Source organism: Akebia trifoliata, chromosome 3 (assembly GCF_017979445.1).
Source record: "Akebia trifoliata isolate Shusen 1 chromosome 3, ASM1797944v1, whole genome shotgun sequence".
Lineage (NCBI taxonomy): Eukaryota > Viridiplantae > Streptophyta > Magnoliopsida > Ranunculales > Lardizabalaceae > Akebia > Akebia trifoliata.
This window is the reverse complement of record NC_141377.1, coordinates 25180644-25194142: the sequence shown is the minus strand read 5'-3', so window position 1 is coordinate 25194142 and position 13499 is coordinate 25180644. Positions and strand designations below refer to the sequence as shown.

Here is a 13499-nt window from a genome sequence, read left to right as displayed (position 1 = left end):
TTATATTTTTTGATGATGTGCATGATAAAATAAAATAAAAAATTGATTTTTCCCTTCTTACCAAGGGAATAAGTAAAGAAAATACATACCCCTAAGCGTATACAACTTGCCATTGTGACTTACAACTTGGGCTTCGAGGCCCGATAACAACTTGTACAATTACAACCTTGCTTGGGGTCGATGTAACGTTGGAAACTCGTGTCATAGCATTGTCTAGTCGGGCACATGCATGCGGCTTAATAGGTGGCTTCACGGCTACCCGATCTTCAAACCTCAATGCATACCGAAGTACACATGTCATTGGTTGGTGATCGAGTTTGATGTGTTCATTCCCGACACTTGAAATAACGATCTCAAGTTGTGGAACTACTGAGCATCAGGGCTAAGTATATTGAAGGTGGGGTGGCTCGGAAGTAAAGCTATGCTCGCAAGTACACATGTGCATTTTCATTCATTATTTTTTCATCGACCCTTTACAAATATCGTGAACAAGAATGTAAGTAAATATTACATTGCGGACATAGGAATGAAATCAAAAGTAAAACAAAACACACACAACAATAAGAAACAATATTAGTAAAATAAAAATCTATTTTTTTTTCCTTTTCAAATAATCGAGTTACTCGTGAGGGATGAGCCATACCTCCCCAGTGGAGTCGCCAGCTGTAGATACGTGATTTTCATCATTACGACGGTCACATCTACTAAGAATTGGAGTCGCCACCATTCATGTTGTAAGTGGGTGTGAATGGTCACCCAATGTACATTTTCGAAAAAATGACATTTTGGCATTTTTAGTGACTTGCGATGGATAGGAACTAATCAAACTTGAAGATTTGGGGTAAACGGCTCGGTTGGAGAAAAGGGAAGGTGTTAGGCACCATTTTCTCCTCGTCAAGTGGCGGTAGCTTCAAAGAACTCGGTTATTTTGATTTTTAAAAAGTGAAAAATAAAGTGCCACGTGTGTGCATTTGTACCCTAAGTAGGGACTTACGTTCGGCTCGATCATAGGATCATCTCATTGAAAGAGATGATCCTAATTGATCATTTGCCTTGAGGTCCATTCATCCTAATTCCATTTAAAATAAATTGAAGAGGAGAGGGTATGATAGAAGAGGGATGAGGAGAGGGTAGAGAGAGAGAGGGGGGTTATTTTTGTTGCACCCACCTTGAAGCTTCAAGGTTTTCTTTTCTTTTCACTCCTTCCTTTTTCTTCTTCTATGTCTTCTTGAGTTGAGTCCTTAGTAAGTTATGAGAATGTAACTCTTTTGAGGTTAGTGTGAGAAAGTAGTGAAGAGATGAGTAGAGAATAGAGTGATATTTGTGAGACTTAGTAAGAAATTTTTTTGTGAGAGTTGAGAACCATTTTTGAGAAGAGAAGGGGGGTATTTATAGATGTTAAGGGGTTGTTTTAGGGATATAATAGGGTAAAGTGGGGAAGAGTAGAGAATGACATATGTTTTAAAGGTGGGGGGTATGAAATTATGAGTTGGAAGAGGGGTAATTATGTAATGAGGGTAAATGGGTTGTGTTTTGATCCAAATGATTTGGATCTTAACCAAACCATTTGGGTGGAGTGTTTGGTGAGGTGAGATGATGGGTGTTTAAGATGGTGGTTGATTGATTGAGTGGTGTTTGGTTTAAAAGAATGGAGGGTGTAAGAGGGTGGTTGGGAGGATGAGGGAGATGGTGACATGTGACAAGATGTGTGGATGTTAGAGGTTTAGATTTAATTGATGAGAGAGGTTGAGTATTTAATTTGAGAAAATGGGTGTAGGTTTAGGTTGTAGAGATGGATTTATAGGAAATGATGATGGTAGATTAGGGAGAGGTATGATGATGGTAGGTTAGGGAAAGGTGTGGGTTGGAGGTGTTTGATTTGAGAGAATAGGGGTTAGGGAATTATGATGGTAGGTTAGGGGGTTATAGGTTGATGGTGTTTGATTTGAGAGAATGGAGATTTATAGGGAGTAATGAGGGTAGGTTAGGGGAGGGTGTGGGTTGATATGATTTTTAAGAGAAAAAATGATGTGGGTAGTTAACGTTTTAGAAAAAGGTGATGGGGTGGGTGGTTTGATGAGGGAGGTGAGAAGGAGTAATGACATGTGTCATCTTTTGATGATAAAAGAGTGATTGGTTGATGTGGGTTATGATTAGTGGGTTATGGTTGTGGGTTGGATATGAATTGGATATGGGTTTGGGCTTAGGGGCATTGGGCTTAGGTTTTAGGAGAGGTTTTGGGTTTTGTGAATTGGTTTGGGGTTATTTTGGATTGAGTTTTTTTAGGGTGGGTAGGTCATAGGGTTTTAGGTGACATGAGATTGAATTTGGGTTAGAGGTAAGGTGGGAAATTGGTTTTTGTAGATTTGAGGGTTCATGAGCTTTGAATGAGCTTAGGGTGTTTGCGAATTCGGACGTAGAGCGGTGAGAGTAGAGGAGGGGTAGGCTTCCCAAGTCTCACATTTTTTCATTTTTTTATCTTTTTAGGATTTTTAGGAATTATTAGATCGATCAAAATGCCACGTGTTGGCAAATTGGACCTTTTAGGCCTGTTGGAGAATTTTATCAATTTTTTGGATACAAACGCGGAGTGGTGAAGGTTGGGAAAGCGTAGGGTAGGGCGAGTCCTTTTTGTGGGCCTCCTAGACCATTAAGAGGTCTTAGGGGCATCGGTTCGATCAAAAAGTCACTTTTAGTGATTTGGCCCTTTAAGGTCCGTTGGGGAATCTTATTGAAAAATCAGTATTTTTTGGCTCTTTCGAGTGTGGACCCGTTCAAATTGGGGTGTCTACAACTGGAAAATGAGAGGTTGAGATCATCCTATCAAGCATGTTAGAAATTTGTCGACAACAAATTTCAACAAATCTACCTCGAGATTCGTGAAATAAAATCACAAATGATTACATTGATTTTGATGAAAACGAAAGTACAAATCTCAGTACTTTCCTTTGATTAACAGTCAAGTATAAAATAGTAATGTATGTAGCTTTTCTTTTCTCTGGGCTTCGCGCTTTATCGATTGAAAATGTTACTTTGATGATGACTTTGTTTGTACTTGATCTTTAGTAGGGGCTTCTGTAGATTTTCTACTCTCTAGACTTTACGCTTTATCGATTGAAAATGATTCCTTAACTTGCGAATAAGGGCTGTATGCTTAATCTTCTCTTTAATTAGAGTTCGGATTTCTAAAAAACTTTTGTTTTGTCTTTAGAGGAGGACTTGAGAGCTTCTTTCTTTTGAAAGAAAGTGATCCAGATCCCCTCTAAATGAGGGAAGCTTTCCAATTATACCTTAATTTAAAGAGTTTTGATTGGTTTGTTTAAATGATAAATTCGTCTGAATCCAATTTTAAGGATTTTATGGATTATTATTGAGCCAAACTTAATTATTTGGGTATAAGGCCCAATATTTAATATGTGGATCACTTGAATTGGTTGGATCATGGGTTTTATATACGAAAACCCAAACCCAAATTATATGTGGCCCATCCCAATTAATGGACTCCTAATTTAGACTTGTAGGCCCAATTTTGATTTAATGGGCTTTTTGTTAATTTAGAAAGTTACGAGGGCCCGTTTAAATTTTGATGTCCACAGTCATAAATTTTGTGTTTTATTCTTTTTTAACTTAAAATACATGAATTATTCAAAATTGGTCAATAATCTGAAGAATAATACTTTCATTGGAAAAAACAAAAAATTTTGTAAATTTTTCAAGAATTAAATAGAAGATTGTTAGCAAGGAACATGATTATGAAAAATATTTTTGAATCATATAAAATGAACACTTTATTCCAATTGTCGACGTCAACCTTTTACAATCATCAAAATCAACGATTATAAATTATCAACTCGATATTTGAACATGAATCATCGAGACCAATGATTCAATTTGTCGAGAAGAATCTCGTCATAATCATTGATCTTGATGTTTCAACTTTCAACATGAATCATCAATATCCATGATTTGAATCCTCGATTTTGCCTTATTATAGTATAAGGGGCCATTAAGAAAAAAAGATAATTTTATCGTCCTCCATAGTCATAAGTAATTTCTTGTATGAAAATAACTAAGGTCATCTCCAATTTAAACGTAACAGCGAATAAGTATAAGGGGCATTGATGTAATTAATGGAATGAATCAAAGGCCATTATGTAAATAGCTCCCTCAGTAATGTACTTATCCTTCACTAAAGTTGGGAGAAGTTCAGTTAGGTTATGCACTTTTCAAGCGGGGCCCACACATGTTCTAACACCCCCGTCCCACTAATTCAAAATCGAATCATTACGTGTCAAGAAGTCATTGGATGTACGATTGGTCTTTGGATTACAAAAGGTGACGTTTGTATGGGACCACGCCACATGTCTCTTCCGCGTCAGAAAGTTGGCGCCAAAATAGGCCACGTGGACTGTGAAGTCTCTTGTGGGGGATAAAGCAGAGAGATGACGGATCACTTTTTGGGGATAAAAAAAGAAAAAGCAGTGAGAGAGAGAGAGCGCTTTTTAAACCTCTGTAATGGAGAGAATTGGATGAAAGTCGTAAGGGTTTCGAAGAAAGAATCGAAAAGTCTTCTTTGAATTTATTAATTCAAGCTTTTCTCATGAAAACCAACTGCAGGTCAGGCTTTTCCCCTGTTGAACCTAATATTTGATCCTTTTAATTGATTAATATTGATGTTGAGGTTATAAATTTATCTAATTTAAAGTAGTTTTGACTTTTGTTGTAGATTTTATTATTTAAATTTCATAACTTTGATGTTGAGGTTATAAATTTATGTAATTTGAAGCAATTTAGATTTATTTTCTTCTAGATTTTGTGGTTTGTATTTCTTAAGATTGATGTTGACGTTATAAATAGTTTTGATTTTTTTTTTCTTTCTAGATTTTATGGTTTAGAATACTTAACATTCATATTTTGGAACCAATCCCAAAACAAAACAGAAAAACATTCATGTTCAGGTTATAAATTTATCGAGTTCAAAGTAATTTAGACTTTTTTTCTAGAATTAATCATTAAGATTTCTTAAGATTGATGTTGTGGTTATTAACTAGTTCAAAGTATAAACTTCTGTTCTAGATTTTATGGTTTAGATCTCTTAAGATTGATGTTGATGTTATAAATTTGTCTAGTTTGGAGTAGATTATATATATATTTCTTGATTTTATGGAAGCAGACCACATTTTCAATCATTTAGATATTGTAAGGATGAAAGGATGATGCTTGACGTTGAATTTTAACAGATAATTTGATTATCTTGTGTTCTACGTGAAAAGAAATGGAGAAAACTTGTGAATTTTGCGGTGGATCGAGGCCGGTTATTTACTGTAAGGCAGATTCTGCATTTCTTTGCCTTACTTGCGATGCAAGGGTTCATTCAGCTAATGCTTTATCCCAACGGCATTTCCGATCCCTTCTTTGTGAAGGTTGTGGGAACCACCCAGCTTCTGTACAGTGTTTCGATCATAGCCTCTTTATGTGTTGTAATTGTGATTGGAACTTGCACAATGAGGCCACCGCACAACATCGAAAACGAGAGATGAGTGGTTACATGGGTAGCCCTTCTGCTAGGGATTTCGCGGTGTTATGGGGTTTTGATTTGAATGAACCTAGGCCTAATGGTTCTCAAGATTTGGTTATGTCCACTTCATTGAGGTCTTTGGTTCCGGGCGTCGAACATTTGGACAATTCTGAAGAATTGGGATTGGGCAATTCCCAAAGAAAGGTAGGCAGGAGTTGCTTGTGTTAGATTATTGCTTTGCTTTATTTATGTGATTACTCCATTTGACTATTTGTTTAATTAATAATTGGTCTTATAAAATTTCATTGAAGTTTCATGTTCTTGGTATCTTATAATTGGCTTAAAAGATCAAGCACAAGAAAAAATAATTTAATAACTTTATTTAGGGGCTGAATACATCTTGAATTGATCGAAGTCTTGAATCAGATCAGTTTTTTACTTTCAATTTCTTTACATTTGATCACTAGAAACATAATAAATTTTGTTATTTGTGTAATTTAGATGACTTTTGGTTTCACAAGAGAACTACGTACTCTTACTTCATAGTGGGTATTTTTTTTTTATCAGAATTGGTTATTTGATGAACCTCTTTCATTAAAGTTTATAATCACAAGAATTCAAGTTCTTGTGATAGGTTACTAGGTTTTCCAATAGTAAGGGGGCACTCAATAAATTGGTGGAAAGGGATAAGTGTAGCAGAATATTTAGAATAAAAGGAAGCATGGTAGGCTTTGTGATTAAAAGAGTGATGGTTGCTATAATGTGAAGTTAGATTTATCTTAGTTTTGTACTCAATTTCTTGTTTAGTTTAAATAAAACTAGGGAATGCTTCATCCATGATCTTAGGAATGATGACAATGGAAGGAATTATATTTTTCTTTTGATAAGAGGTCAACATAGAAAATTTCCCAAGGCTTTTCCATTATTGAAGGCTGGTCATTATTGTGATTACATTGGCCGTAAGTGCAAAGCCTGTTTATGTAGTATGTCTTGGTGGTATGATTTCTGACTTTTACTATCCTCTTCATGGCGCCATCTAATGGGCCAATGCCAGAAATTTTCAGACTTTTTGTTTTCATTTTGTTTTGTTGGTTGGGTTCAATAAATTGTGAGTTGTGACAGTTTTTCATTTGGTCTTGTTATACACAACAATAAACCAAAGACCATTGCCTTTCTCTCTTATGTTCTTGTTTTCTGTTCTAGTGTTTTTGGTATCACTAATTCTTAGTTTAATACATAATCTTGCAGATATTTTGTGAAACTTGGCACCAGAAAGACACTCACTTTGTTCTGGAACAGATTCTTGATCTCGAAAGGCTCCAGTCCATTGAGAGAAATGAGAAGTCTTCTATAATATTTGGGAAGGTAAAAAATGATATATATTCATCCAAAGACAATACTTCATTGCAGTCTAATGAAGATTTTCATCAGAAAGTAGGGAGCATGCATCAAGAGCTAAAACAACAGCATTTTCCTTCTTTTTCTCAACTAGAGCACCTAAACTTTTCTTCGAGTGATGGAACCCCTTTGCACAGTGACCCATTTTGGCAGTACAGAAGCCCAGTTCAGAGTAGTCAGGTTCGATCACTATTATTAACAATTACTGATGTTTCATTCTTATAACATATCCTTTGGTATTATTTTGTTAGAATATTGTTTTTTATTTATTTATTGATAAACCCAATTTTATAAAGAACAGGAAAGGAAAAAATAAAACCAAATCAAATAAGAACCACTCAACTACTCCTCCGAATTCACAATAAAACCCCAATTGAAAATGTAATCTTCAAAATATATCCCCCTATACCAGATGAAGTTCTTGGAGTAGTGAAACATCAAAACTTTAATATTGATTGAAATATTGTAAATGATTTTTTTCCCATCAAATACTCTGGCATTCCTTTCCTTCCAAATCCCCTAAGAAATGGCAAATTAAAGCAATGTTCAAAAGATATGGCCTCTCAAAGAGAAAGCTGTAACATACCAGTTATGGCATACATCCATAATAGAATTGGGTAACACACATTCCACATTGAATTGGAAGAAGGAACTTCATATATAATGTGCTATGGAGACAATGGAGAAATAGCTGATTCACAGATTCTGCATCTCTTGCTTAAGAAACAAAAATCCAACAGGAGAACATTTATTATCCTAAGATGATCAATGGTTAGAATTATATCAAGAGAGACAATCCACTGGATGGAAGTTACCTTTGAAAGGACCCTTCACCCAAAGCACAATAATCAGGAAAAACGCCGAGCCAAATAGAATTCATAGCCTTATAGACGAATAATTCGTAACTAGAAAGATATCCATTAATGTGTGGGAAATTTTACCTAAAATCAGTGCCATGCAATGCTGGAACATTTGGTCTCTTCCCACTCCAAGAGTACCCCTTCAACTTTATTGTCTTTTCTCTTCTACTTCCTTTTCAATAATACCCCTCCAACTTTATTCTTTCCTCTTCCCCCTCCCCCTCCTCCCCTTTTCCAATAATATATATCCTTCCAACTTTATTGCGTTCACCCTTATACCTTTTTTCCAGCAATACCCCTACAACTTTATTGTCTTTCATCTTTTACCCCCTTAACCCCAAAGTGGATGACCATGCCGTAGGCATGGGCAAACTCTAGTATTTATAAAAGATGGAGCAATATAGAGATTTTAGTTTGATTGTATCATCAATCTTTGTTCATCACTGATCATGTTAAAGTGATTTTTCTATGGGGAATTCCAGAACTTGTATTTTAAATGCCTTCGAATATTTAACATATGTCCATGATGGTATTTCTTAATGAATGCCTTTAGTCCATCTTGGCTACTAATACAGTCAGGGAAAAAAATATTAAGCTTCAGTTTCAGGGACTGTTTGGCTGTAGGTTTTAGTATAATTATAATACTTACGCCTTAATCTCTAAAACAATGAGAGGAATGCCAAAATTGACCTTGATGGAGGTAACAATAAAGGATAGAAAGGCATACTCTTTAACAGGAGATGTTGCTTAAGATAGATTTTAATAGAGAAAAACAATTCTTGCCACCAGCCCCAACACTTGGACTATGATATAAGACGATGACAATTTTCTGAAAAGAATATGCTTATTCACTCTAAAGTAACAACTACCAAAGTGTGCAGAAGCACTCCATTGGGAGGGCGAAGAACATTACCCTTCCCCATAAACCCTTAAATTGAACACCAGATAATTCTTTTGAATTCGGTCTATCCCGGAAGGAGATACAGTTGCATCTAAAAATCCCCTTGTATTCTATGTGCTAAGCTTTACATTGACTTTGCATCAATTGTGCTAGTTGTTCTAGTCTTAATGGTCAGTAAAATTAAGCATTCCTGGGGCAGTACAATTCCTCTGTGTTCTTGTACTCCTTTGGGTTTAACAAATTCAATTGAACCCATAAACTAATGTCTGACATGAGATTGATGTGCCATTGTTTTGGTTCCGAAAATAATTATATCCAGCCACACACAAGCAAACAGCTACATATGGTCAATCAAGTTCTTATTGCCTTATTCTTCAATATATTTTCAACATTTTGAATCTTCCTCATGAATTTCTTCAGCTGTGGTCTCAAAATATAGAAGACCTTGGAATTTGTGAAGAAATTGGTTTCCATGATAAGATACCCGACGTTGCTCTGACATTCCAAAATTATGAAGAACTTTTTAGTGGCACTCAAGATCAAAATAGATCCCTGTTTGATGACATTGGTGGTGGGGCTAGCAACTCCGTGGAGAAGGGTGTATCGTTTGACAAATTGGATAATGGCGACGCAAGAGCATTTGAGGTTAAATCATTACTCTCTTATTTATTAACGTGCTGAGGAATTTTGAGCATTTATATTCATTTAATTACATTCTTTCTTGTATGGTAAAGCAGATATGAATTCAACTCTTATACCGTTATCATTATAATATTACAATGTTAATGAGATAAAAATTAATTTTGTTAACCTCCTAAATTTTTCTTTATTATCATTCTTTGCTAAATTTCCAGTCTAAAATGTTTTCTGTGTAATTTAAAACAATGTTTAAAATGCCGTATTGATTGAATGTTTCAGTTAATGTAAAAACTGATACGGTATCGGCCAATACATTCAATGTTTAGGGTTCAATGTTTCGTGTCGGTTTCGACCGATACCCTGCCGATACATTCCCATATTTTAAACCGTGATTTAAAATAGCCATCCTATGACATATTTTTGTTTTTGCCCAACTTGATAGAGATGTTCTAGGCAAGTTTCACATTCACTACAATTTCTGGGTTTTTTCTTTTAGAGCATGTGGCATAGCAATCTGGTTCTCCCTTCTAATTGTTGACTTGTTGCTCCACACTTGAGTCATTCTCAACCAATGTACTGTTGTTTCATGTTACCTTTTGTTCTGTTATTCATAACATGTGCATGGGGAGGAAAATTTTGTGAGACAATTAGAGTGTTTGTGGTACTTGGATATTTGTTTATATGTTTCACAGTTGTAAACCAAATGGTAAACTTGACAATTTTGTGCATGGTAAGAAGATGCACTAAGTGAGCAAAGATGAAAAGGGAGAATGGTGAATGGATAACCAAGGCTGTTGCAATGAAGCTTATTGGGTAAATCCTCTTTGAAGCTAACTCCCCCAGCTGGGTCTTCACTCACATAAATTCATATATGCCTTCTTTGAAGCATCATTTCGCAGTGCTGTGCCTCAGTACGAGATTTCTGTACTGCATTTTTTTTTCCCGCTTCAAAGTGGCAGTCAGCTTCAACAAATATAAACCATGTAAATTTAGAGCATCTGATAGTAGAAGACATTTCCCAGTCTACTCTTTTCTATGTAGTTTTGTGTTACTCTAGAGGCCTCATCTCATTTCTATATCTTATATTTGTTAAATATTTCACTCTTCTAGAAAATTCTGGTGTAGTTGTGCACATGTATGCATCATTTCATGCCTTTGCATCAAGCTCTTTCCACCATTTCAGTAATCAAAATTGTGGTTATATATGCATGATATTATCATTAAAGAGATGGTGCTTTCCATGCTCATGTTGAATTCTATATGCCCGGGTTCAAAGTCACCATTGTACAATTTTCATTTAGCCATTTGAAGTTTGTTTGTTTGTTTGTTTTTCCTTTTTTGCTAAGCCCATTTGAAGTTACTAACCACTTTCAACAAATATTTAACATTTGGATTTAGAGATTCTAGTACTAGATGAGTTAGGTAATGTCCTTTCTGTGTAGTTTTTTATTGTTGTGGCAGCCTTGTGTTTCATTGTAATTCTTCTTTTCTTGGTTTAGCTTTAATTTTGTGGTTAAACATACATATCATTCTTAGTCTTAGGTCCATTTAAACTTTTCAGTTCCAACGGCAAGCCTCCTTCCTCTTATCTTTTTTCTCTTCTTTTTTTCTTTTATATCAGGATAGATCAATGGCTGCATCTTCTCACATCACCCAGTCACGTTATGGAGACAGAGAGATTGGTCCTTTTGACCAAGAGCATAATTTAACCAGATGCACAGATTATCTTCTTCCAATTCAACCAGATTATTCGAGTTTATCATTCTCTTTTTCAAGGTTCAGTGCTGAAACAATTGTTTCTGATTATCTCGCTAGCGAACTTTCACCCAACATGAAAGAAGGGAAACCGCCATGGAATTCACCAGATATGGAGAACAGTCATTCTGAAGCTAGAGGAAATGCCATGAAGAGGTACAAGGAGAAGAAGAAAGCCCGAATGTAAGTATCAAGGCTTCCTCTAAATTCATACTTTTACAGCCAATATTATGGTAGAATAAAAATAGAAAATTTTATTTTTAAATAAAAATATTAGATAATTATATGTAGTTTAGTGATAATCATGTACTGTATAAAATAGACGTGTAAAGATCCCATTCGGTGTGTTTTTCAATTTTAAATATTAAAAATAAGTTAATATTTATAATTGGAGGTCTTCAATGAAGGGCAAGTGATGAAATGATGCTCACGATGGAAACAGAGACTTAAAACTATACACACAGTTATGACTTTATTTGAGCTCAATATCTTCTTTGCATTAATTCTCTTAGATTACATTTCTATTTGAATGCTAAGATGCCAATGTAAGAATACTGATCTTGCATCCCAAAATGTGTCACTATGAAATTCTTGCTATTGTTCTTGATCTTTATATTTCAAATTGACCTGTTTTCTCTTTTCTAAAGCATGACTTATGTTTCCTATTTCTTCCAAAATTATTTCTTCCAAAATTCCAGTGTTCTTGCAAGTTTCCATAGACTTCAGTGACATTTTTCTACTTCTGGAGGAACCGAAACTTGGAATACAAGGAAACTTTAAAACCTTGCATGAGCGAGCATTTCCTTATTGGGCGGGCGGGCCTTTCACGTGCACCCATGAAAAGTTTAAATCCGAAGATTTGCAACCCCCTTCCCCTGCACACACGTGCACTTAAGGTTTTTTGGACCAATGAGTCAAAACCGCTTTAAGAACCCATTGGCCCTCATGTGTGCATGGGCTTTACCCATATCTCTCTCACACTTACTACATTATGTGAGAGCTTCAATATAAGAATTACATTCTTTAGTTATTTCTATCCAATGTGAGACTAAAATTTTACACAACTTACAAACAAATCACTTAACTCTTACTTTTACTTTTATTTTTACTTGCACTTCTATTCAAACATAAGGATAAATCCCACATTAATCCAAGAGTATTGTCCTTGTGCCTTTTAGGAACTCATCTAAGAGTTACTTTGGGTCTCCTCTATTTTCAGGTATGAGAAACGAATCCGATACACTACTCACAAAGCTAGAGCTGATGTACGTAAGCGAGTGAAAGGAAGATTTGTCAAGGCAGATGGGTATGAATCCGATGCCATTGATGTGACAAGAAGTTATTGATGAAAATCAATAGTAAGTATGTTGGTAATCACTCACTTTAATGTCCTCAACCCAATCCATTTTCTTTGCATTTCTTATTTTTACCAATGTTATGGTTCATACAGCAAAAGCTGCAAGTCTAAAGCCTTACTGTACAGTTTTGTTAAGACAGAAACTCTGGCTTACAATATGTCTTCATTACTCCTAAGTAGAATGATAAAGAATAAATAAATTAAACAGCTTGAACAAAAGGTTAGCCTTTGTAGATGTTTTACCTTGTGGTCGATTTCAACAAAGAGAAAAGAATTCGATCTAGGATCCTCTACTCACCAGCTCTGCTTTGATACCATGAAACAACATGCAAAAAAAACCTTTCCAAATGAGGAGTTTTGAGTGATATAATGATGTAAATTACAGTATCGCCTGTCATGTATCATCATCTATGCTTATTCCATATGGTAGGCAAAATGAAACTCTATCTTGAGTCATATTTTCAGTCAAGCACTTGTCTTCAAAGACTTTTCATTTTTTATTTTTATTTTTATTTCTTTTTTTTGGAGCTTTCGACTTGTACCGAGACACTTCTTTTCATGGATGTATATATTCATCTTTCTTATACATGTGCAGAATATTTTAATAGACTTTCCCCTATAATTTTTTACAAGCTCACTAATTTCTGATTTTGTTTATTGTTCACAATAATAAAAATAGAAGAGACGAGGGGATGAGATGGATGAGTGGGAAGACAAGGAGCTCTACCTCTGTGTGAGCATGAGGCTTGCATCGTTTGTTGTGAGCCTAAATAAAGGTGGGTGGCTTCAGGTGATGGTTTAAGTAAATATGATTCAAACCCCTTGAGATGGATTTGATAAAGGGGGAGCGTTCCACAGACAAACTTAGGGGGACAATTGAGAGACAAAATTTGCCCAATATGGCTTAAAAGTTTCAGATTGGGTTGATTTTTTTGTGAGAATCCACAAAAGATGGATTTGATAAAGGGGGAGTGTTCAGCAAACAATTTTAGGGGGACAACACTGAGTGGTAAAATTTGTCCTATATGACTTAAAAATTTTGGCATCAAAAGTGGTTTACAAAGTTGAAGA

The 13499-nt window shown here is 35.3% G+C and overlaps 1 protein-coding gene across 2 annotated transcripts; it reads left to right on the top strand.

Moving 5' to 3' along the window:
* The first annotated feature begins 4465 nt into the window (after positions 1-4465).
* On the top strand, positions 4466-13016 carry LOC147406201 (putative zinc finger protein At1g68190). Of its 2 annotated transcripts, none has more exons than XM_086434159.1 (6): positions 4466-4617; positions 5274-5722; positions 6767-7096; positions 9098-9322; positions 10938-11254; positions 12291-13016. In XM_086434159.1, exons 2-6 carry the CDS (start codon positions 5276-5278, stop codon positions 12415-12417), a joined length of 1446 nt encoding a protein of 481 aa, XP_086290285.1. In that variant the 5' UTR covers positions 4466-4617; positions 5274-5275; the 3' UTR covers positions 12418-13016. The 2 variants fall into 2 exon arrangements, with proteins under 2 accessions (XP_086290285.1, XP_086290284.1); XM_086434158.1 differs by having other exon boundaries at positions 5241-5722.
* Positions 13017-13499: the final 483 nt, after the last annotated feature.